Source organism: Mixophyes fleayi, chromosome 10 (genome assembly GCF_038048845.1).
Source record: "Mixophyes fleayi isolate aMixFle1 chromosome 10, aMixFle1.hap1, whole genome shotgun sequence".
NCBI classification, from domain to species: domain Eukaryota; kingdom Metazoa; phylum Chordata; class Amphibia; order Anura; family Limnodynastidae; genus Mixophyes; species Mixophyes fleayi.
Window position 1 is genome coordinate 103,646,192 of NC_134411.1, and position 24,562 is coordinate 103,670,753.

The 24,562-nt window shown below is 42.9% G+C and overlaps 1 protein-coding gene across 1 annotated transcript; it reads left to right on the top strand.

Annotated features, from left to right (window-relative positions):
* The first annotated feature begins 465 nt into the window (after positions 1-465).
* Positions 466-22,599, top strand: LOC142104612 (pyrethroid hydrolase Ces2e-like). The gene is made up of 13 exons (XM_075189389.1): positions 466-602; positions 2,170-2,374; positions 2,478-2,616; positions 4,726-4,859; positions 5,658-5,811; positions 10,703-10,816; positions 11,400-11,495; positions 12,561-12,701; positions 13,558-13,635; positions 15,024-15,171; positions 16,282-16,431; positions 17,189-17,261; positions 22,179-22,599. Exons 1-13 carry the CDS (start codon positions 542-544, stop codon positions 22,363-22,365), a joined length of 1,680 nt encoding a protein of 559 aa, XP_075045490.1. The 5' UTR covers positions 466-541; the 3' UTR covers positions 22,366-22,599.
* Positions 22,600-24,562: the final 1,963 nt, after the last annotated feature.

A 24,562-nucleotide genomic window follows, 5' to 3' on the forward strand; every position in this document is an offset into this window, starting at 1 on the left:
TTCATAGCTGTACCGGCCATACACCCCTGATGGTGGCCCTTATCAGGAGCAACTGTATGTATTTATGTATTTTATGTGCAGTCGACATTAAGAACATCCTAATATATGTAGTTTATGCAAGGAAAACATTTTTTTTTTATGTTTTGTCATTAATGGCTATAACAGGTGATGTTATTGAATTTTTTTTTCTGTGCGTTCTTTTGGGACTTGAAATTCCACATATGTATTGGACGTATCCTGTATTGGACGTATTGTCTGCTAGAGCAGAGCGGACCTAGACCTGAATTCAGATGTATCTTTATATCCACTTCCTGTTGAATATGGATGTGCATATGCCTGATGTACGTGCGGTTTTTAAATAACGCATCTTATGTTCATTTTGCATTTGTTGAATCAGGCCCTTAGAGTTTATCTTTAGCAGCCAATCACAAGTCATGTTATAGTTCTGCCCAGAGGTTTAAATTCCAGCCCACAGCAATTCTCTCATTCATAGTTCCAGAGATCTTCTTCCTGGGCTGCAAGCACTGCTCATTCCTGAATAATGGGGACAATGATGAGAGGGATTATACTGTTCACCCTCACACTGGGGGCTCTGGTAACAGGTGAGAAACATCACATGATTTTCATGGCTCTAACTGAAGGGCCACACAGGTGGCAGTTACATTGTACTTAGGATAGGCAAAATGCTGATTGTCTGTTCTACAATGTATCAGTGTGTGAGAATCTCAGGGTCTATGCAGCTACTAATGTATCAGAGTATGTGAGAATCTCGGGGTCTATAGAGCTACTAATGTATCAGTGTGTGTGAGAATCTCGGGGTCTATGCAGCTACTAATGTATCAGTGTGTGTGAGAATCTCAGGGTCTGTGCAGCCACTAATGTATCAGTGTGTGTGAGAATCTCAGGGTCTGTGCAGCTACTAATGTATCAGTGTGTGTGAGAATTTAGGGGTCTGTGCAGCTACTAATGTATCAGTGTGTGTGAGAATCTCAGGGTCTGTGCAGCTACTAATGTAACAGTGTGTGAGAATCTCGGGGTCTATGCAGCTACTAATGTAACAGAGTGTGTGAGAATCTCGGGGTCTATGCAGCTACTAATGTATCAGTGTGTGAGAATCTCGGGGTCTATGCAGCTACTAATGTATCAGTGTGTGTGAGAATCTCGGGGTCTGTGCAGTAACAGAAAGGGTAATCTAACACTAGTTGCATTGTGAATATATATTATTTCCTATTTAGATGCAGATTGTTTCAGAATTACAATAAATTGCACTAACTTAAGTCTTGCCAAGATAGTGTAGAAGTTACATAACCTGCTCTATTATTGAAGCAACCTGTAGGTGAAGAAATAAAGAGTTTTATATGAAAATGAGGCAAATTAGTAACAAAAGATGATGCTTGAACTAACACAAGAGGCAGATTCTGCTGCACTGATCCATGACCTCAGCAGCATTATCATAATTTATTTATATAGAGGCTGCAAGTTCTGTAGCGCTTTACAATTAGGAACAAACTTAGTAATAAAAAACAATACTTAGTAATACAGACAGAGAGATAAGAAAGACCTGCCTGCAAGATTACTATCTCTGCAATTATTTCTCTATACAGCTTGTGAGGCCATTGACCTGTAACACACAAAGTTGTATGTTACATAATTACCAGCTCTCCCTGATTTACAGGACTAAAATGTAATGGAAAAATGAAAAGTAATTTCCTGGCTGCTCGCTGCCAGTGGAAGGCCGGGCCCCTCAGGCAGGATCAGGTATCCCCCCCATCTGGGCACCCCTGCCCAAACCAACCGCCCCAGGAGTGTGGGAGGAGCACTAGTCCTATCAGCGGGCGGCTGGTTAAACCGAGAGGCGGGTTGGGGGGGGGGGGGGGGTTGCATTTCTATTTGCGGACCCCATCCCATTTCCCTAGGTAATACTACACTGTGCTGACCGGTCTAGGGCTGGTTTGTCTTAGTAACTGACAAGGTGTTTGCACTTGAAATGTGGGCGAGGATGATTACGCATAGAGAAGATGAGGTACAACGCTGGTGGGGTCACTTATCCTGAAACGTGGGAGTTGCCTAGAATACCTGTATTAATACATCCAGCATTGGAGCAGCTGTTTTTCTGTGCAATATTTGGACTTAGCAGTCCACACACTATTATTGTGGATGTGATTTTAGGACAGGAGGAGGACAGGCCCCTGTTGGAGACACAGTACGGAACTCTCCGAGGGAAGACGGTATCGGCGAAGGAGACGGACAGAACTGTACACGCTTTCTATGGTGTTCCCTTTGCAAAGCCTCCAGTTGGTCCATTAAGATTTGCAAGTCCAGAACCCCCCCAGCCATGGAGCTCTGTGAGAGAGGCCACGGAAAATCCCCCCATGTAAGTATACAGGAGGGGAATGGATGAAGTTCAGCAGATGCTGATCTGGCCTCAGGTTTGGTCTAATTGTCTCATACATAAACTCTCATCATCCTGTCTACAGGTGTCTGCAGAGAAGAGAGGTCATGCAACAACTACTAGATATGGTTAAGGCCACAATTACATTACCGCCCGTGTCGGAGGACTGTCTGTACCTGAATATCTTTACCCCAGCAGACCGAGAGGACAATGTGAAATTAGCTGTAAATATGGCACTCTAACCTAAGATATTACAATGTATTATTAATGGTTTCTTAATTATTTTAATTATATTTTTACTGTTTTATCATAATAAAATTGTATATGAATATATTTCTTTAAGTAAATATTGATTTTGGCTATTGCTTTAAATACATATTGTGACCGGTCTGGGTGGATCTTATACAGTGTATCTTCGTTGCTTTCTCACCGTCAGCTACTGTTTGTTACTGACCAGTCCTAGTGGTGTCACTGACCACCAGACACTCAACAACTTGCGAATGTTAACTGCACAATAGCTGTAGGAGGATAGGGCTGCACCACCGGGCTCCTTCACCGGCACCTGGAACTGATTACTTCTGGGTAGTTGGTATAGCTGCTGCAGCACCTCTTTGCTGTCGGCTGGCTGGTACCTCCTGACCGCTTACTGCTGGGTAGCGAGCAGATCGGTCCCAGAGACGCTGGGTTCAACACAGGACAGCCGGGGAACAGATTAGAGTGTAAGCTTTTATCTGTCGGTCACAGGATACAGCTGGCAATAGGTGTCAGGCAGAATCTTCAAGCAGTAATGGTTTGTTGCTCAAGGGTCCTTAAAAAGACTGTTACACACTAGTAAGAGGTATTAGTGATCATTCAAGAGTACAGATGGTATATAACAGTTGAAATACAAAAGTCAGCTCTTTTTATACTGTTTCTGGAACACGTGTTGGCAGGGGGTAAATCAGATGCTTGCCCATACCTGGCACCACAACGTCCAAAATATCACATTCAATGTTTAGCATCAGGATGCAATACATTCTTTAAACTTGGATTTAGTGCCATTTAAACTTAACAAAATTTACATCAATTTGTGATATCCCAAATGACCTGCTGTTACATTATTCAGATAGTTCCCCTATCTCTTTTAACAGGACACACATGATAACAGGATAACAACCCCCTACTGCGCATTCAGGCTAAAAAGATGTGTTGGTCACTCTCAGATGAAAATGATTAATTAGCATGGGATTTCCTTTCTTCAGAAATGTTACAGAACCAAGTTGGCTCCAAGTCTCATAATAAATCACTACATAAACAATATGAAAATAAATATATTTACACTCCCAGCGTTGGGACTTAACCCTTTCGGCGTCGCACGACGGTTAATAACTAGCGTCACAGCGCCCATACATTACATTTATTAATTTAAAACATACAGTCCTACACTCCCTGAAGCCTAGCACTGGTGAATTAAACCCTCCAGCACCAGGTATTAACCCTCCTGACACCGGAGCCCACTTCAAGATGTCCACCGCACAGAATTTAGGAATCAGTCACAGATTTATTAATGGTTTAATTATTATTTTAATTATATTTGTTAGGTTTTGCCATAATATATTGCATATGCATGTTTTTAAATATTGATATTGGCTTTTGCATTATATACTATATTTTACTCTATGTATTATATTTTCATATAAATTGTATAGAAATCTTGAGATAATAACGTTTCCTTGAGTGGAAGAGCAGATGGTCTGGGAATTTGGATATGGCGATGGATAGTGAAATCACCTGTAAAGTTTAACATATTTTATGAATATTTAATGCTTTAATTAACCAATGAATACATATTTGTAGATCACAAATATATTATTAGCTCAAATTATGTTTATGTTGTATGACAAGATAATATAATCACCGTTACAGGGCTGGAAATGTGCCCCCATCTCCGAGTATGTCAGATATGAGCCACAAATATATCCAATTTAGTAAAATGCCAGAAGCCAATCTACCTTATTGTATAAAGCAAGTGTCACACACAGATTATTTTACAGGTCATAATTGCGCTGCTGGGTCTGAGTAACATCTGGGGCCCCGGCCTAGTGCTCCAATTACTCCTCTTATATACCATGTTTTTGGAGAAAGAGGGCATCAGCTGTTTCTGTGATATTAACAATTGTTCTGGACATTCCTATGGGTGCTGCCAATCCTGGGTACATTTACTGTGTACAGAGAAGCAGAAATGTTGGATGGTTTCTTGCCCTCCCGTAATGGGCAGGTGGGAATTTGCAGACAGACACGTGCAGATCTTTGTATTTCACTAATGTAACGTTACATTTCATGCTTTTGCCCAGGTGATGGTATTTATACATGGAGGTGCTCTGTCGATCGGAGGGGCTATGATGTTTGAGGGCTCAGCGTTGAGTGCCCATGAAAACGTTATTGTTGTTTCTATCCAGTATCGACTGGGGATCTTGGGCTTTCTCAGGTAACTCACATTTTGCTTGTAACATACAAATGTACACAGTAATTCATCATTGTTTGTTAGGCACCATAAAATTCTGCAGCGCTGTACAGTCAGAATTTTTAATCAGTCAAACTATATACCTAAAACAGAACAGGTGCAGACGTGAGACAGAGAATAGATAGGGCCCTGCCAGTGAGAGGCTTACAGTCTACAGGGAGAGGGCGATGCTGAGACATTAAGAGATAGTGGTACTTGGAGTGGACATGAGACTGGAGCTGACAGAACATGCAGAGGCAGTAGTATGATATGGGGGTGGGAGAGCCTATAGTGAAGAGGGGGATTATGAGAGTGCTTGAAAGATTGACAGTTGGAGGAGAGTCTGGTCAGGTGGGGTAGGGGGTTCTATAAGTGGGGAGCAGCACGGGAGAAATCTTGAGTATTGGGAATTGGGGTATAAGTTGAGAGTGAATGGGTTTGAGAAGACAGATTGAGAAGGAAGATGAGAAGTGTGAACTCCTGGCCCTCAGTAACAAGAGAGGAAGAACTGAGGGTAGGTAGGTGATTGCTGGAGAACGGGGGTGAAATCTGGTGAAAGGAGAGTTCTTCATGCATGGCATTGATTTTGCCTTTGAATTCAATTTGTGCTACATAATAAATGCCCACACTGGTTTGCATTTGGGTTTATACTAATAAATGGGAAACAACATTATTTCATCATTTCTTTGAAAAAATTCTGAAAGTTGAAGTGTTTTTATATATTTCCTGCCAGATGATCAGATCAGAAAGTTGGTACAAACTTACTGTGATTCTCTGTCCCAGCTCCGGTGATGAACGGGCGCCTGGAAACTATGGATTCTTGGATCAGGTGGAGGCACTCCGGTGGGTTCAGAATAACATTGCTGATTTCGGAGGTGACCCCAACTCTGTCACTATATTTGGGGACTCTGCTGGGGCCGTCAGTGTCTCTGCCTTGGTATGTTCTATTTACTAAAATAACTTGGTTATATAGAGAGATTCTCATGTAGCTTAGTAGTTTCATATTCTAGCAATGAAGTCTGGTGGGTGTTATCTGTTTATTTAGTACATACCGACAGACAGACAGAAATCTAAAGATGAGAGAAGAACCTCTAGGACTGAGCATAACTTAAAATATCGCTCTATTTTACAGAACAAATCAAATTATTTACTACTATTTACTACTATTTCTAATGGTAATTACTACAGCCTTATTGCAAGTTGTCCTTTCACTGTTTGTTTAAACATTTTACTGCTAAGGTTTGTTGGGTGGGGGGGTTAATTGAGGGCTTGATTGAAGTACTCTGATCACATGTGTCTGTTAAGCAGATATATTCATAGTAGAATGGCTGCAAAGCCAGTGATGGCTGCTTAGTTAGTGTGTATAGATACAAGTGTATAGATACAAGTGTATAGATACAAGTGTATAGATACAAGTGTGAAACAAAAAATTTAAACAGCATAATTCGGAGTTATACCGGAGTTAAACTGAAGGAAACAGGAGAAGAACTTTCTGCCTATTAACTCAGCTACACAAGGACAACAGTCAGTATTCACCTGAAATTCCCTATTCTACCTCTGATGTTTTCAACTCACTCTGGCTACAAGCTACATGCAACATGAGGACTGTTTTGGACTCTGATCTCATTTTCCTCTCATCTCATGAAAGTTTGTTCTATTTGTCAGTTTGTTTTCAATGCAAAATCCACTCTGTTTAATCCGACTGCTGTACTACTTGCTCAACCACTCCCTTCCCATGCTACAGTTATTTCAGTCCCCTATCTCACCACTGTACTTCAATTCTATTTAAGCTTTGTCTCCCTTTACAAGTAGGAAGAAATTATACTGTCTTTCAACCAATCTCCTCTCTCATGAGTCTGTAAAATCTCAGCTACTCAATTATCTGCTCTTTATTACTCTCCATTCAACACTTCCACCCACTCCCCCACATGGCTCCCTACATCATTACTCTATACTATCCAGACATCCAGGAATACACTACATTTACTGCAGCCTAGCTCTACACTACTTATCTGATTACACTGGACATTGCAATTAGGCAATTCCTTTAATTCCTCATTTTTGCTATTTGACTACTAGTCCCAATGCTTGCCAAAATATTTTTCTTTCTCTCTTCTCATGGCATTATCTTTAGGACTATATCATCCCTCACCCCTCCTGCAACACACACCTGTGTCCACATTGCCCCTTCATTACTTCACTCACCTCTAGTGAACACTCATGAACTCTTTTGCTATTTAAATTCAATAACTTTAACAGCCTCACCCTGCCGCCAGAAACTAAAAGGACACACATCTTACAATCATCTTTCCTACCTTTCTTCCTCCCTGCTTCTATTAGCTGGTGATATATCACCTAATCCAGGTCCCCCTCACTTCTTCCACACACATATATCTGAACACTACAGAAATCTGGCAAACCTCAAACACATCATCTGTCTCCCCTCTCTTCCAAAGTCCTTTAGATGTGCCCTTTGGAATGCACGCTCTGTTTGTAACAAACTTACCTCCGTACATGATCTCTTCCTCTCATACAACCTCAACCTTCTAGCAATAACAGAAACATGGCTCACGCATTCAGACACTGCCTCACCTGCAGCCCTTTCACATGGTGGTCTCCATCTCACCCACACCCCCAGACCAGGAGGCAGACAAGGAGGGGGGGTTGGACTACTTCTCTCCCCACAGTGCACATTCACAGTTCTACCAAGTATCCCTTCACTCACATTCACATCTTTTGAAGTACATGCTATTAGGATTTTTAACCCATTCTCCATGCGTGTTGCTGTCATCTATCGCCCCCCTGGTCCACACCAACAATTTCTTGAACACTTCTCTGCATGGCTCCCTCACTTCTTATCTACTGATATCCCCACCATCATCATGGGTGATTTCAACATCTCTATTTCTAATCCACGTTCCAATGCTGCTTCCAAACTACTCTCTCTAACATCCTCACTTGACCTCTCCCAGTGGATTGAATCTGCTACTCATCAGGATGGCCTCTGTCTTGATCTTGTTTTCTCTAGACTATGCTCATTTTCTAATTTCCTTAACACTCCTTACCCCCTCTCGGATCATCACCTTATTAGCTACGCGCTCACCCCCAGTTCTTTACCCTCCCTGGTGTCAAACTCTTCCAAGCCTCCTCGTACCCGCAGGAATATCAACGCTATTGATTTTCAACAGTTTTCCACCTCTCTCCAACACCTTCTTTCCCCAATTTCTACATTCTCCTCCCCTGATCGGGCAGTACCCCATTTTCATCAAACCCTAGCAACTGCTCTGGATCAAGTGGCTCCAGCGACACTACATACTTCGCGTAGAATTTGTTGCCAACCGTGGCACACTACAGTAACACGAACACTACAAAAACTTTCTCGTAAAGCAGAACGTCACTGGCGTAAATCTTGTGCCTCTAATGATTTCATCACATATACTGATATCTACCAGTCCTACAGAAATGCTATGGACACTGCAAAACAAGCATACTACCGATCTCTCATCTATGCTCAGGCTTCTAACCTCAAACGCCTCTTTAACACATTTAACTCTCTTCTGAATCCTCCCGCCCCAAATCCTCAACTAACATCAGTGCACAGGATCTCGCTTCCTATTTCAAGGACAAAATAGATAAGATCAGGCTTGAAATGGTATCATCTCCCTTGACAAGCAATCTGCTCAATTCCTTTGTAGCACCCTCTGGCACTCTCTCTTCATTTGATCCCACAAATGAAGAGGAAGTTTCTACTCTCTTCTCATCTTCCTACTCTACCTCCTGTCCTCTTGATCCCATTCCCTCACAAATGGGTATGTCCCTGTCTCCTGTGCTCATTCCCCCTCTAACTAAAATCTGTAATCTATCTCTTTCTACTGGTATTTTTCCATCTATATTCAAGCATGCAGTGATTACTCCCGTTTTAAAAAAACAGAATTCTGACCCTAACGCTCTCATAAATTACCGCCCCATCTCCCAGCTCCCATGCCCCTCCAAGCTTCTCGAGAGAATTGCCTACACTCGCCTCACACACTTTCTTACAGCAAACAACTTATTGGATCATCTTCAGTCAGGCTTTCGCTCTCAACACTCCACAGAGACTGCGCTGACCAAAGTTGTCAATGATTTGATCACTGCAAAAAAAAATGAACCAATACTCTCTTCTAATTCTCCTGGATCTCTCTGCTGCATTTGACACTGTTGACCACTCTCTCCTCATACAAACGCTGCAATCCCTTGGTCTTGAAGGCACTGTCCTATCCTGGTTCTCATCCTACCTATCTAATCGCTCTTTCAGTGTTAATTTCTCTGGATCCACCTCTGCTCCGCTTCCTTTATCGGTTGGAGTTCCACAAGGCTCAGTCCTAGGTCCTCTGCTATTCTCTATCTACACCACTTCTCTTGGAAAACTAATAAGCTCCTTTGGATTTCAGTATCATCTCTATGCGGATAATACACAAATTTATCTATCCTCTCCTGATCTTTCACCATCTGTGTTGTCTTGCGTTACTGACTGTCTTTCTGCCATGTCATCTTGGATGTCTTCTCGCCAACTCAAACTCAATCTTTCAAAAACTGAATTAATAATATTCCCACCCAAGAACAGAAGCTTCCTGCCTGACATTTCTATTTCTGTCGATAACATGACCATAAATCCCACCCCGCAAGCTCGTTGCCTAGGTGTAATCCTTGATTCACAACTGTCGTTTATTCCCCACATCAACTCTATATCTAAATCATGTTACATACACCTAAAGAACATTTCCAGAATACGCACATATCTGACACAAGACACCGCAAAAACATTAATTCATGCACTCATCATCTCCCGCATCGACTATTGCAATTCTCTCCTTACTGGTCTTCCCAAAGGCAGACTTGAACCCTACAATCTATTTTGCACGCAGCGGCTAGACTGATTTTCCTTACAAACCGTTATTCCTCTGCTGAGCCACTCTGTCAGTCTCTACATTGGCTGCCTGTATTTCAACGAATCCAATATAAAATTCTTCTACTAACCTACAAGGCCATCAACAAAATTGCACCGACATACATTTCCTCACTTGTCTCGAAATATCTCCCTACTCGACACCTCCGTTCTGCACAAGATCTACGTCTCTCCTCCACTCTCTTCACATCCTCCCATTCTCGGTTACAGGATTTTTTCCGGGCTGCACATACTTTGTGGAATTCCCTCCCTCGCACAGTAAGACTTTCCTCTAGTCTTCAAACCTTCAAGCGTTCACTGAAAACCCACCTCTTCAGACAAGGTTATGATATTCCTCAACCATCATCTTAATTTCCCTAGATTACCCTATTGCCATTCTCTACACTGCTAACGCAAGACAACAACCTTCTGACCAACATTGCAACACACACAGCCCACTCAGTATTTTTACCTTTGCAGTCTGGCTAGTCCATTGTGCAATATGATGTAGCACATGCCCTTGTGTTTCTAACTCCCATTGTCCTATAGATTGTAAGCTTTCGAGCAGGGTTCTCTTACCTCTCTGTCTGTATGTATTACCCAGTATTGTCTTATTAATGTTTGTTCCCAATTGTAAAGCGCTAGGGAATTTGCTGGCGCTATATAAATAAATGATGATGATGATGATGATACTAGACAGCACAGGTATCTTTGTAAGTTCAGAATACCAGACGTTACGTGCAGGTTGTCTCTCCATGTAAAGAGCTCACCCAGGAAGTGACTGATGAGTGTATAGTGCTCTGACAAACCTACTGATATAAAAATATCCTTTTATCCTGATTCTGGAAACATGATTATTAAGCTCTCATCTCTTCTCCCCCCTCTGTGTTTTTCACATGTTTAGGTGCTATCTCCCTTAGCCAAAGGCTTATTCCACAGAGCCATTGCGGAGAGCGGTGTAGCCATCATGCCAGGTTTGATGGCCAAGTCTGTCGAGGAAGTTATTTTTATCAGAAATGTAAGTATATTTTCCTTCTAATGGAATTACCCCGTCTGTGTTTATAGCGCCAACTACTGTGCCAATAACGGCTTTCTTACACCAGCCAATACCGATACCTGGTGGCTAATGCATCCACATCCTTCCTGTACCATTTGCACAAAGATCCATCAATTCCTGGGGAAAGATAAACTACTAATCTGTGCTGCTTGGGTCCCTGCTCCTTCCACATTATAACTCTCAGTCTGTGGCTTCCTGTATCAGTGTGACAGAAGCCTGACATCCCTACTCTGTGCTGTTGGGGACCCTGCTCCTTCCACTATATAACTCTCAATCTGTGGCTTCCTGCTGCCTCCATTCCCCTCCTCACATCATGACACTGCCTTTAATATGCAGCCCTCACTTATACAATCATGAGTGGACATTCCATTGCCTTCCACAAGGTCTGCACACTTGGGTCCTTTAATGCTCTATGCTGCTGTAAATATTGTGATCTGCTTAGTTTAAGTTGCTCTATCCCCATCTACTTCAAAAAAGTGTTCAGATGCATCTTGTTTGAAATCATTGCAGTTCTTCTTGTAACCAAATTACTCTCTCTCTGCAGATAATTGCAAACGTGACTGGCTGTGACCAGAATACATTGGTGGATTGTTTCAAGTTAAAATCTGAAGAAGAGATCATCTCTATAAGTTCTAGCCTGGTACTGTAAATCACATTGTCCAATATTAGAATATCACACTGGGCAGAAATAGAATGTTGTATCAATTAGTATCATCCATAAGAATCTCGCCTTTCACTTAAAGAAGCCTTCAATGTATATTACTGGTTGCTACATATAAAACAGTGACTGTTAACATTCATAAATATATACTGTATGCAAACATTAATTTAGTAAATTAGGACATAATTTATGTACAATAAAGACATGATTATAGGGGAAGCACTTTTCCTATGCACACCAGACTTCCTGTAAGTATTGTTCACATTCGGTTTATCTTTAATATTAATAGATCCTCTGATTCAGAGACACACAAACCGTAATGTTGCATCATAAATGAAACCTTGAAGAGGAATAAAGCATAGTTTCATTACATGGTCTCGTATTTCTCCTCCAGCAGGGGCAAGATGAGGGAACAGAGATATGTGGGGTGCCCTCTGCCTGCTTGCAGCCATGCCAGTGATCACATGAGAGACAGTGATTTAGCAGCAGTCTTCCATCACAACTTTATTTTTCTCTCACTTCATACCATTCATAAAGGATTTGCAGGCCTGGTATTTGTAGGTGATGATAATAAAACCATGCTGGCAAGGGAGGGATAGCAGCCAATGGCGTTGCGGGAAGCATATGCAAATGGACCATAATACTGTAACACACCCCACATGGTAGGTAGAGGCAGCAACTCTTTCAGGACAATCAAAGCTAGGTATTATTCTCTCCCAAACACTGGAGAGAAAATTACAGCTACTAAGAAACATTGGTTCAGAAGGCAGGCATTAAGCACACACAGGAAGACCATCCTAGTGCTTACAGTGGGCACTCTGCCTTCCGTGTCTCCCTTTTTGTGAGTGCTGGTCTTCCTGCAAACCAAACAAATGACCCCCACAATAAAACACGAAAAATGTTTACCTGACTTAGGCCATGATGAATACAGTAAAATCGTGTTACATTTCCCATCATTTAGAATCTGCACACGTTTCTTTGGGGAGGGGCTCTGTAGTTGGGGTTCACCTGCATTTCTGACATGACCATTATCTATCTCTGCAGAAATTCCTGAGTCTGTGGGGAAGTATCGATGGGGTGTTTCTTCCGAAGCCTGCGGAACAGATTTTATCTGATAAGGAGGTTAATAGTGTCTCATTTATGACTGGCGTAACGGAACAGGAATTCGGTTGGATTCTTCCAATGGTACAATATTACTTACATATAATAATAATAAAGGGTTTTCCAGGATATGGTGAGGAATTGGTTAGAAAAAGTTATTGTCATTTCTTCTTACATTTGTGATGGAAACACATTTGGTGTGTAGAGCGCCATAAACATGAGTGTCGGGGACAGTGTGCTCTCCACCTCTACCAGCTTCTTTTCCCATAAAGATAGATATGTTTACCCACTCGGTTACCTCCAGGTCTTGTGCACACGTCTGATGTGTTTATGGGAAGTGCCGGTACTGGGAGGAAAGGATTCTGGATTAAACAAGTTAATGTCAGAGAAAGTGGTAAGACAAGTCCATACATTCAGACCCGGGAGGGTAGTCATGAGAAGCCAGAGCTGGGGAGGAAGTTGTACAAGCCAGGCTCCGTAACCAGAAGGTATAGGTAGGATACTGGGTCACAGACACTCAACACAACAATGTGACAAGTGATTCCATGATGGCATCAGTCCTATATCAGAACGGAAGTAGGGACGCCTGGATGACTGGACACATGTTCATCTAGTGGATGTAGAATTGTTTGTGCGCATCTTACGTGCATTACCAGTAGTTACATTGTCTTGAATACAATAGTTAATATGGTTACAAATAAGCATACAGCCCTTGTGACTAAGTGTGTAGCCTCGTTGGCTCTACCTTAGAACCTGCACCAACCTAGCAAAGCCCGAGGATCCTAGTGACCATACAGATTCAGTTATGTCAGTGAGCACAATGTGCACGCGAGGGGAAATTCTGGAAGGAGGCAGCTACCCCAGGTAAGGATTGTGATAATAGGAATCTGTGACACGGGGATGTTATATCTGTGTTAATTGATGTGTGTTTTGTTGGCAGGCCATGAATATTACCGGAGTTAGAGATGGAATGGATAGAGAAGCTGCCCATGTAATGCTAAAAAACACCCCCATTCTGGTAAGATCTGTACAGTCTGTGTGATATTCAAGTACTTTGTCACTGACACATTATATAATTATTATACTGCAGGAGGGAACAATGTGTTAGAAATCTTAGCTCTCCTTACATCCCTCCTACTCTCCTCAGTCTTGTACCTGCTCCCCTCATCTCATCTGAAGGGGAGAGTCTATCGCGGGGTAGTGAGTGTCCACACAGTCTGGAGGAGAGAAACTGACCGATCATCGAGGAGGCCGTGACCATGCACTTAAATGGGACATTTTTTGGGCCATCTAGGTGCGGTTTATGCAATAAGTCACATGTACAAATGTGGCACAGTACCAGTGTCCTCTTACTCTCTGACAGGCGCTGTCCCCGCTGATCTCCTGTCAGACGGGGACGGACGCATGTCTTCCGGGGGCCGCAGCGCTCTGTTGCCCAGTAACAGACGCGATGCGGCTTCCGCCTCTGCCACCTGTCGGGACGAAGCATGGCTTCTGCGCTGCTCCGTCCCGTTGCTAGGCAATGGGACGCTACTTTTACTCATTAGAGCCACCTCCTGGCTCCTCCAATCCCTGCCTATACTGCTCTATTTAAACCTGGCTCTGGTGCAATTAGGGTACCAAAGTAACAGGTTCTTCACCTAGTGTTCCTGGTTCTTCCTGCTCAGTTTCCCAGACCTTTCTCCCAGTTTACCTGCTCTCCTGTTGTGACCCGGCTTGGCGACCATCCCTTCTATCTGTGTGACCCATATTGTTCCTGCAACCTTGGCTAATTGAGTATTCCTCTGGATTCTCCCTGGTACCTTGCATTCCCGATTGGCTTGACCCGGACCGTCTGACCCTTCTACACTACACCGGCAACTGGCTAGTAGGACCGACCTGCGTGCCCTGTGCAGCAAAGTCCAAACCTCCTTGCCGGGATCCCTGGCAAATACCAGGGGTACGTTAGACTCCGCACCTACTAGTTCAGTAGTGCCAATACCGGTTAGTGCTCTACTTCATTGTAGTCCTCAGTAGGCCTACGGCCTCACACTCTCATGACTTTAGACATCAATAGGGCTCCAATGAACAGTAATTTAGAAAAGAGATGTAAAACTGTAATTAAGTTATAAGCCCTGAAGTGAGAGAACGCAGGATTGAAGAGTCACGTTTATTGTTTTCTATTTGATTCCGATTTTCTATTTGTTATCTGTTTTTAAGAAAAAACTTTTGGGAAAAACTGTGGGGAGAACAACCTGCATAGTGTGCAGAGCTGAGCTTGTCTCACTTTGATTCCTCATGTGAAATAAGTGTCACAATCCCACTTCACCCTGTTTGTCTCAGGCAGTTCCTGTTGCCGTATGTGTCCCATGTTCTGGATCTTACGGAACCTGAGGTCGCAGCTGAAAATATCTAAAAATATTTCAGGGTTCACTGTCCAGCGCTTCATCTCTGCTGCTGGAGGAATATCTATGCGATGCGACTGATCCTGCAGAAATCCGCAGCCGCTTTGTGGATCTGTGCGGAGACCTCATGTTTGTAATACCGGCCCTGAAGACGGCTAAATATCACCGAGGTACGAGACCGATACACGCTTAATGTGGATCTATAGCAGTTTATTTCTATTTATAGAAAGTTTCATTCCTTAAGAAAATTTTAATTTTCTTTATATATATAAATACTCTCTATTATCATCAAAACTTTTACTCGGACATATTTTTTACTCATTAACATACTAAGTGGAAGAGGAAATGACTGTGATATGACATTATATAATGTGGAGATTAGGAAATAAATTCTGTTAGACAACTTATAAGGGACCTGTTACAAAGGTCCTGTGATGTTCATTTTGTTAGCAGAAGAGCCAGGTTCTCCCTAGCGCTATGTTCACTTGGGAGATATCCGTTTATGCGCCATTCTCTCTCCCACGCAGGTTTCCTCCAGGACGCAGGAGAGCTGTGAACTATAGAGGAAGCCGGCCCGGAAGTGCGCTGTCTACTCTAACAGCCCAGCTCACCTCCTAAGTCTAACTTTAATACTGTAGTATGTTTGTCCTGAGCCAGCTCTACACCACATTGCTCTCCTGTGTGCTCTGGAAGAAGCCTGGCCGCGAGAGAGTATAGTGCACAGAATACAATGCTCAGTCCGTGCAAGCAGTGTTCTAGGGAAACCATGTTTTTGACTTAATATATATTGTGCAGAGCAAAAATATAACATGGTAGGACCTGGTGACAAGTCCACTTTAATCCAAAATTTCTATTCCATACTTCCCAACTGTCCCGATTTACGCGGGACAGTCCTGATTTGAGGGTTCTGTCCTGCCATCCTGATCGAGACGTTTTGTCCCGCGGGTGGGTAAAGTGGTAGGTATTATCTGCCTGTCAGAGCAGCAGTGATTGGGTAACGTTGAGTGACTGGTGTTTGGAGGGGAGGGCAGGAGAGTACGGGGCAGCCTGTTACTTCAAAAGCGCTAGTCACACCCCCAGGGATGGGACCACACACACCCCTAGCGATGTGGCAGTGCCCCCATTGTGACGTGCCCAACCCCCTGTCCCAGCTGAAGAGGGGGCAAGGTTACGAGGTAGGGTATTCCTCCTCATTTATTGAATGCACAGCTTTATGTTTTATGTCTCTTTGATTCTTCATATTGTGCCATGATCACTACACTTCACCTCCTGCCCAACAGATGCCGGTCACCCAGTCTACTTCTATGAATTCCAGCACCGACTCTCATTCTTTAAGGATTCTAAGCCAGCGTTTGTGAAGGCCGACCACGGAGATGAGTTGTTCTTTGTTATAGGAGGGCCATTTCTGAAAGGCGGTCTAATGTTCACAGGTAATTTCCCTAAAGGCTGAGAGGAGCCCTGAAATGGGCATATTATAGGAATGCCTGGCACAAGTCCGGCACAATATGGTGTCTAGGCAGGAAGTAGGATAGAATCTGGCAGTAATAAAGTTATGGAGATCAGTAACGTCTGGTCATAAAACCAGACCAGACAAGGTAGATAAAGGAAGGAGGTGTCATAATGCAACAGACGTGATGAGTAAACAGAGGTGGAGAAACCAGCTGTCTCTGGGCCTCAATCGCTGGGAACAGTGGAGGGGACCAGTGACGGTGACGTCACAGATTTCAGAATAATATTATCCTTCATTTAATGCAGACCATGGGTTTGGGGAATATTAATGGAACTTAATGTGGCAGGAAATTAGCACCATCCCAATTCTGATTTAAGACGTCAGCAAAAGTACAAAAGTTGATGGAGATTATTTTATTTATATTATAATCCTCAATGGGGCTTATTACATAAGACGGTGCAAAGAGCAACAATGTGCCTTCATCAGGTATCGGTACGTAGCGTCCCATTCCTCCAAATCACTGTGACAAGGTCTATGGGTTACACCCAGGAGGAACATGTTGCTGCTGTGCGCTGTCTGACAGCTCATATTAAATAGATTGTTTTATCTTCCTGGCTTCTCTCACACCTGAGAAACACCCGAGTGCACCCACCTATTGTCTGTCGTACACACATAGAAGGGATCTATTTTGCATGTTGTTTTGTGGTCTTACTAACACCTTTATTGTGTCTCTGTAGGTGCCGCTGAGGAAGAAGAAAAGGTTCTGAGTAAGAAAGTCATGAAATATTGGGCCAACTTTGCCCGCACTGGGTAAGATATCTGCTGATCTCCCCTGGTCCTGACATGGTATCTGCGCCCTGTGGGGTCACTTGTCTGAGCCCCAATACTTGGTAAAAGATCAGAGACCACAGTATTGTGACTGAATATCCAGAGCCCTTGTACTACCAAGGCCCCATCTACATTCACTCTTCTCTTTACCTAAATCCAGTGGCTCAGTTGTCATAGGTTGTGCGCTAGTATCAAATACTAATATTAAAGGGGTGAGATGTGGACTGGGAGCATAAGAGTCTTCTAAACAGCAAATATAACCGTAAAGAGGTTACAGGTCGATCTGGAGCCATCGGACAGATGTGTTTTCTATCCCATGTCTGCTCTGACCCAACAGAATCCATATCGCCCTTTGACACTTTATGTTCATTGAGGTGTAGGAGGCGTAGTGCTCAGGAGACTCATATTTATGGGAGACTTAGGGGTCTATTTCTGACCAAATGTATTTTCCTTGCACCAGTTATCATTTGTTATCGCAGTAATAAGAAATTATATAACATGCCTATTTATTAACATTGACCGTTAGGAGCCTGACCCGGCGAATAGTTTGTAGTAAGTGATCGCAATAAGTTTACTTACAGGTTCTAATGGTCTGTGAAGATTTGCGATGGGAGAGGAGGAGGAACCTTCCGAAGATCCCTCTCATGTGATGTCCTCTCCATAGAATTGAACAACTAAAGCCATTGTCAGATAAATAGTGCATAATGATAGACCCCTATGGGAACTGGATCTGTGAACGATGAGGCTGGGCGCACAGAAGATTTCTCTGATATCTGCTGTGATCTTATATTAATAAACAGCCTTATTATTAACTAATGCGGTAATCCACTGAAAACTGCACAAGATTGTGTAATCACAACTTCTAGCCCTACGTTTTACCCCCCCCCCCCCCCTTTACCTCCATCCCTTATGACACAGACACGGGGAGCAGATACAGGAAGCCAGGAGTCAGGTGAGTAACCTGTTGCTCTGACACAGGGCTTGTGTCAGAGTGCGATCTTTATACAGGCGGAGGAGGAGTTTGAATTCCCTGGCAGAGATCTCATGATGGGGACTGTCGCAACCTGGAAGTGACATGCGGCCGGCGAAGCGGAGGATCGTGGAACGGGTAAGTATTACAGTACCCCCCTTTTTAGGGGTGGACTCTGGACACCCTAAATGGCTTGTTGGGAAATCTCAAGTGAAAACGTTTTAGGAGATGAGGTGCATGAATGTCCCGAGCCGGAAACCAAGTACGATCTTCTGGCCCATAACCTTTCCAATCAATCAAGAACTGAATGGTTCTTTTGGAGATGCGAGAATTAATAATATCCTTGACTTCAAATTCTTGATTTTGTACAGAAATAGCAGGAGGCTTTTTTCTAAAAAAAAGGTGAATTTATTAATTACCACAAACCACCTGCTTTCAGACTTTCTATCTGTCTCCCATGTTAAGTAGAAAGACATGGAATACATTTGGAATCTTCAAGGTAAGTGGAAGTTCAAGTCTTAAAGCTACAGGATTGATAACTTCCAAAATCTTGAATGGACCGATGAACCTAGGGGAGAATTTCCTAGAATGCACTCATAGTTGAAGATTCCGCGTGGACAGCCATACCATATCTCCTGATTTAAGTAGGGGTGAAGGCCATCTCCTCTTGTCAAAGAATTTTCTATTGGAAAAAGAGGCTTTAGTTAGATTTGGTTTGACTTGAGTCCACCGGGAGGAGCTGTCTTGAAGTAAAGAATCTACCGCTGGAACGCTAGAAGAAGATTGGAGAAAGGAGGGAGTTTAGGATTGAAGCCCTGGAGGGTAAAGACGGGTAACACAGAAGTTGATTCATGAGATAAATTGTTGTGGGCGAATTCGGCCCAGGGTAGCAAGTCACCCCCATTATCGTGAGTTGGTGAAATGTAGCATCTTAGAAATTTATCCAATTCTTGATTTGTTCTTTCGGTTAGACCATTGGTCTGAGGGTGGTAAGCGGAGGAGAATTTTAGCTTGATTCCACAGAGATGACAAAAGGCTCTCCAAAATTTAGCCACGAAATGAGTGCAACGGTCCGAAACGATCTAATCAGGACATCCATGCAACCGGAAAATCTCTTTAATGAATAGTTGGGCTAAAGAAGAAACCGATGGAAGAGCTTTTAAGGGTATGAAGTGAGCTGCTCGGGAGAGGCGGTCCGTGACTACTCAGACCACTGAATATCCTCTGGATTGGGGAAGATTGGTGGTAAAATCCATAGATAAATGGCTCCAAGGACGATCAGGCACCTGAAGGGGGTTTAGGAACCCATACAGGCCTTGTCTAGGAGATTTACCTTGTGCACAGATGGTGCAGGAGGAGACATATTGATGAATTTCAGAGGGCAAGGTCGGCCACCAATAGTTGCGGAGAATGAGTTCCTTGGTCTTCTTGATGCCAGCGTGACCGGCGAAGCGAGAGGCATGGGCCCATTTAAGAAGACTACCACGAAGGTGAAGAGGCACACAAAGGTCTTCCCTCTGGGAATTGCTTGGGTGTGGGCGAAGTTGCCACAATACTTTTAGGATCAAGAATATATTTTAGTTTGTTGGCTCCTCTTGGTCCAAGGTGTCAAAGGAACAAGAGAGCGTCAGCTTTGATGTTCTTAACTCCTGGTCTGAAAGTGATCTGTATATTGAAACAGGGACCATCTTGCTTGTCGTGGGTTTAAACAAGTAGCTGATTGGAGATGCAGCAAATTTTTGTGGTCGGTAAAGATAGTTACAAGAAAAGAAGCGCCTTCCAGTAGGTGTCTCCATTTTTCTAAAGCTAGTTTAATGGAAAGCAGCTCACGGTCTCCAATTCTGTAATTCTTTTCTACAGGGGACAGTTTTCAGGAGAAAAATCCATAGGGAAAGAATCTTCCTTAGAAGATCTTTGTGACAAGACAGCCCCGACCACGACAGAAGATGCATCAAACTCCATAATAAAAGGACGAGAAGTATCCGGCTGTTGTAAGACAGGGGCAGAAGTAAAAGTTAAATTGTGAGAAAGCTTCCACTGCTTCAGGTGGAATTAGCGGACCGTCTTGTCAAGGCGGTGATGGGTGTCACCAGAGAAGAGAAGCCTTGAATGAACTGTCTGTAATAATTGGTGAATCCCAAAAACCATTGTGTTGTCTTAAGACAGAGGGATGGGGCCAGTCCAAAATAGGCTTGAGTTTCTCTGGGTCCATTTGAAGTCCAGAACCGAAAACAAAATAACCCAGGAATGGCAGCTGTTTAGACTCAAAAATATATTTCTCCAACTTGCAAAATAATTGATTTTGCCGGAGTCGCCTCAGAACAGTTAAAAGATTTTCTCGGAGGGTTCTTAAGTCAGAAGAGAAAATAAGGATGTCATCTAATTAGATTACTACAGAATGATAAAGTAAGTCCCTGAAGATCTCATTCATGAAGTGTTGGTACACTGCCGATGCATTACATAGCCCGAAGGGCATTACATTGTATTCAAAGTGACTGTCTAGCGTATTAAAAGCTGTCTTCCATTCATCCCCATTCTTGACTCAAATTAAATTATAGTCTCCTCTAAGGTCCTGTTTTTCATGAAAAGGGTAGCTCCTCATTCCACCGTAGCTCCAAAGCTTAAGTACGGAACTGGATGGCATATTGACCCAGGGTTAATGTTCCTTGACGTAGACGTTCGTCATATATTCTCTTGAACGTCTCCAGAAAGGAGCTATAATTCTGGAGGAAACGATCATTGCCCTCCCACAGTGGGGAGGCCCATGCCAGGGCTTGTCCTGACAAAAGAGAAATAATAAAAGCTACCTTTGTCTTTTCAGTGGGGAAGTTGGCCGCTTGCAACTCAAACTGTACTGCACACTGATTTAAGGAACCCCGGTAAACTTAGGATCACCATCAAACTTGGTTAGATTGGAAATGCGGAGTTGCGGAGAGGTAGATGGAGTGACAGCAGGGCCCGGAGTCTAACAGCCTCTCAGGTCTTCACCAAGAACTCCCGCAAGGCAGGATGGGCTTGGCTGCTGTGAAACTGCAGGTCGTGGCCCCTGATTAAGACTAATAACATGGGAGACAGATAGAAGAAGCAGTAATATAATACAGGAATGATACCTGCAGGAGATTTTGGAGGAATCGCTGAATAGTCTGAAAGCAGGTGGTTTGGGTACACAGACGCAGCTGTTAGACATGCAGAGGAGATTCCAGCAGAGTAGTAAGGAACTAGCCGGCTTTGGTACATGATAGCAGATGACAGCCGTGCAAAAGGAGAATCCAATAGAGTAGTGAGGTTCTAGCCGGGTCTGGTACACACTAGCAGAGTAGTCAACAGGAGGTCCAAGTAACAGACACAGAAGCAGGCGCAGGAAGGCAGGAGTCAGGTGAGTAACCTGTTGCTCTGACACAAGGCTTGTGTCAGAGCGCAATCTTTATACAGGCGGAGGAGGAGTTTGAATTCCCCGCCGGGACTGCCGCAACCAAAAGTGACAGGCGGCCAGCGGAGCGGAGGATCGTGGAGCGGGTAAGTATTACAGCAGTTCTGTCTGCAATAAGTCATGGATGGTAAAGAGACTAATAGGCAAATTTTATTACAGCAGTTATCCCTTTGATGGCTAGAATTGGCCACAATATGAAATTTGATAGTATGTTTAAGTGTTAAATTTTAAAAACAAACCAAAAAAACCTTGACACTTTTGTACCTCAATAACTATACAATTTATCACATTTCATTGTAATTAAGCTTACTTCTTTGTCTAGATAAGCAGAACTTCTTTCCGTCTGTTATTCTGCATATAGCATTCAGTGTATACAGTTTGTTTGCCCATCAGACCACATTTTTTTTATTTTTATTTTAGTATCTGAGACGCTAATCTCTTCTGACGCTTTTCTTCTTTTTTTTTTATGTTAAACAATCTCTGATTTTATCTTTTTCAGTAATCCCAATGGGCCGGGGCTTATCAACTGGCCTCAATACGACCAAGACGAAGGTTACCTGAAAATTAATTTGGAGCAGGTTCCTGCAGAAGGACTGAAAGCTGAAAAATTTAAATTCTGGACGACAATTCTTCCTGAGAAAATGCAGGAGCTGCTGAAGGAAAAGGAAACCCATTCTGAGCTGTAAATGTCCCCAGATCATCCCAGAAGTAGAGGCTTACACAACGTCTTATAGGAAGATCGAGACGGACCAGCCCATCGCCTTAACATACTCCTAACAGCACGGATGTTCAAGGAGCTGTAAGCAAGTAACAGAATTACATCTTACTAACCCTGATAAATATTACATCTGACTGACCGTCTTATCTTTAGTTTTGATACTGTGAAAAATGATCAAATAAGTCATTCATTAAAGGAAAAACTATTTTATTTGCCAATTTCACTCCCTTATTTCATTTGAAATTGCTGGATTTGACCATTTACACATCTGTTGCTTTGCTCAGTTCTGATACAAGTTTTGATGACAATCTACTTCCTAATTATTAATTCAATGACTATAGCATAGAGTTACAATTCTACTATTATTATCATTTAAAGCAGAACATGGAAGAAGCCCTATGGCAAAAATGCAGTGAGTATAATACATAATGGTCAAGGTACCGAACAAACACACAGCGTCACAATGAACATAGAAGAGGCATAATGCAAGGACACACAGGAAGACAAGGTGGGAGTAAACATGAAGACAAGAGGGGCCCTGTTCATAAGAGCTTACAATCTAATGGGAAGAGGAGAGGCTGAGACAAGACAGGAGTAACACAGAGGTCTTGATTCATGTTCAAATACAACCTGCACGCAAGTTTTGTTTTTAAACAAGTAGCATAGAACTTCAGCATAGTTCCGACTGTATTTAAATCCAAGCGGATCTCAAGATACTTTTCAATTTGAATCTGGGTGTAAGTAACACTCTGCCTAAATGTTACTTGTTGAATGTAGACAGACAGAACAGACTGCAGGATACGCACAAGCGTATGTGCAATCTATGGTGACATCAGAACACAAATAAACTAACTGAACAACTCTTAACAGTTTAATCATTAATAAAACATGGATTTACATTTATTTTCAAGTTTTATTTTTACATTAAATACATAAATAAAGATGCTTTTAATACCTACTGCACATACAATGTGTTTTAAAGTCTATTTCCTTGCATACACATGTTCTGTGCTATCTAGTGGCAGGATATGTGTAGCTTTAATACAAAGACTATGCTGTGCCAGTCATCACTATAAGTCATCACTGACACTTGCTCTGTAGTGGGTACAAATGATAAAACAAATGTACAAGAAAGCTGGGACTTGCATCTGCATCGGAACGCACTTACGGCACATTGTCTACATCCATCCAGCCCTTCTCACCCCCGTTCCGCATGTCAGGCTGTAGGTAATCATGTAATTTGTGTTCAGACATGCATTGCATTCATTGGGCTAAAGCCTGTGTCTGATCATGTGCAGTTTCGGAGCAAGATGCTGCATGTAAAATGATTTACATGAATAGGGCCAAGAGTGAGGATGTAGTCAGAAAAGACTGGGCAGAAAGCATGGCGTTAGGTGGGAGACTGGTAGGCTTACCACAGTATGACCACAGAGGTGAAATAAAGGAAAAGCAGGGACAATGATAGATGAGAGACTGGAACTGTCACTTAGCCATCTGGTCATAGTTAGAAACTCTATATGACATTTTCTTTAAGTTAGAGAGCGCCGGCAAGACTTGGTTAATGTTCAGTAACAGTAATACTGTGTTATGTTATTACTTTCTACACTTACCCCACCCCAGCCCCATTCATTGCTGTAAACATAATGGTCACACTGGTTTAACAACTAGAGAGATGTATAGGCTGGTCTGCTGCCAGTTTCCTCCTATAGACCTGGAGAGCTGGATGACCCTGACATTGAGACTAGAGAGCAGATGTATGTTGGTGCAGTTTTGTGTATGGTCCTGTATGTTAGTACAAGTATTATATATTGGATTGGATAAACTATAGAAAACTAATGTAGAGGCAGACCGAGCGGAACAGCAGTGGAAGATTGTACGTTGAGGGTCTGGTTCGGGGAAGACCAGGAAGGAGGGAATTGCAGTAGTCAATGCGGGAGATGGTGAGTACATGGATTACAATTTTTGCAGGGTCTTGTCTGAGATATGTACGTATTCTGGAAATGTTTTTATGTAACAGCATTTGGATACAGATTGCATGTGGGGAACAAAGCACAGTTCTGACTCACACATGACACCTAGGCACTGAGATTGGAGGTTAGGGTATTTGTTGTGTTGTCCACAGATATAGAGATATCAGCTTTTGCCAGTTAGTGAGCCATGCAATC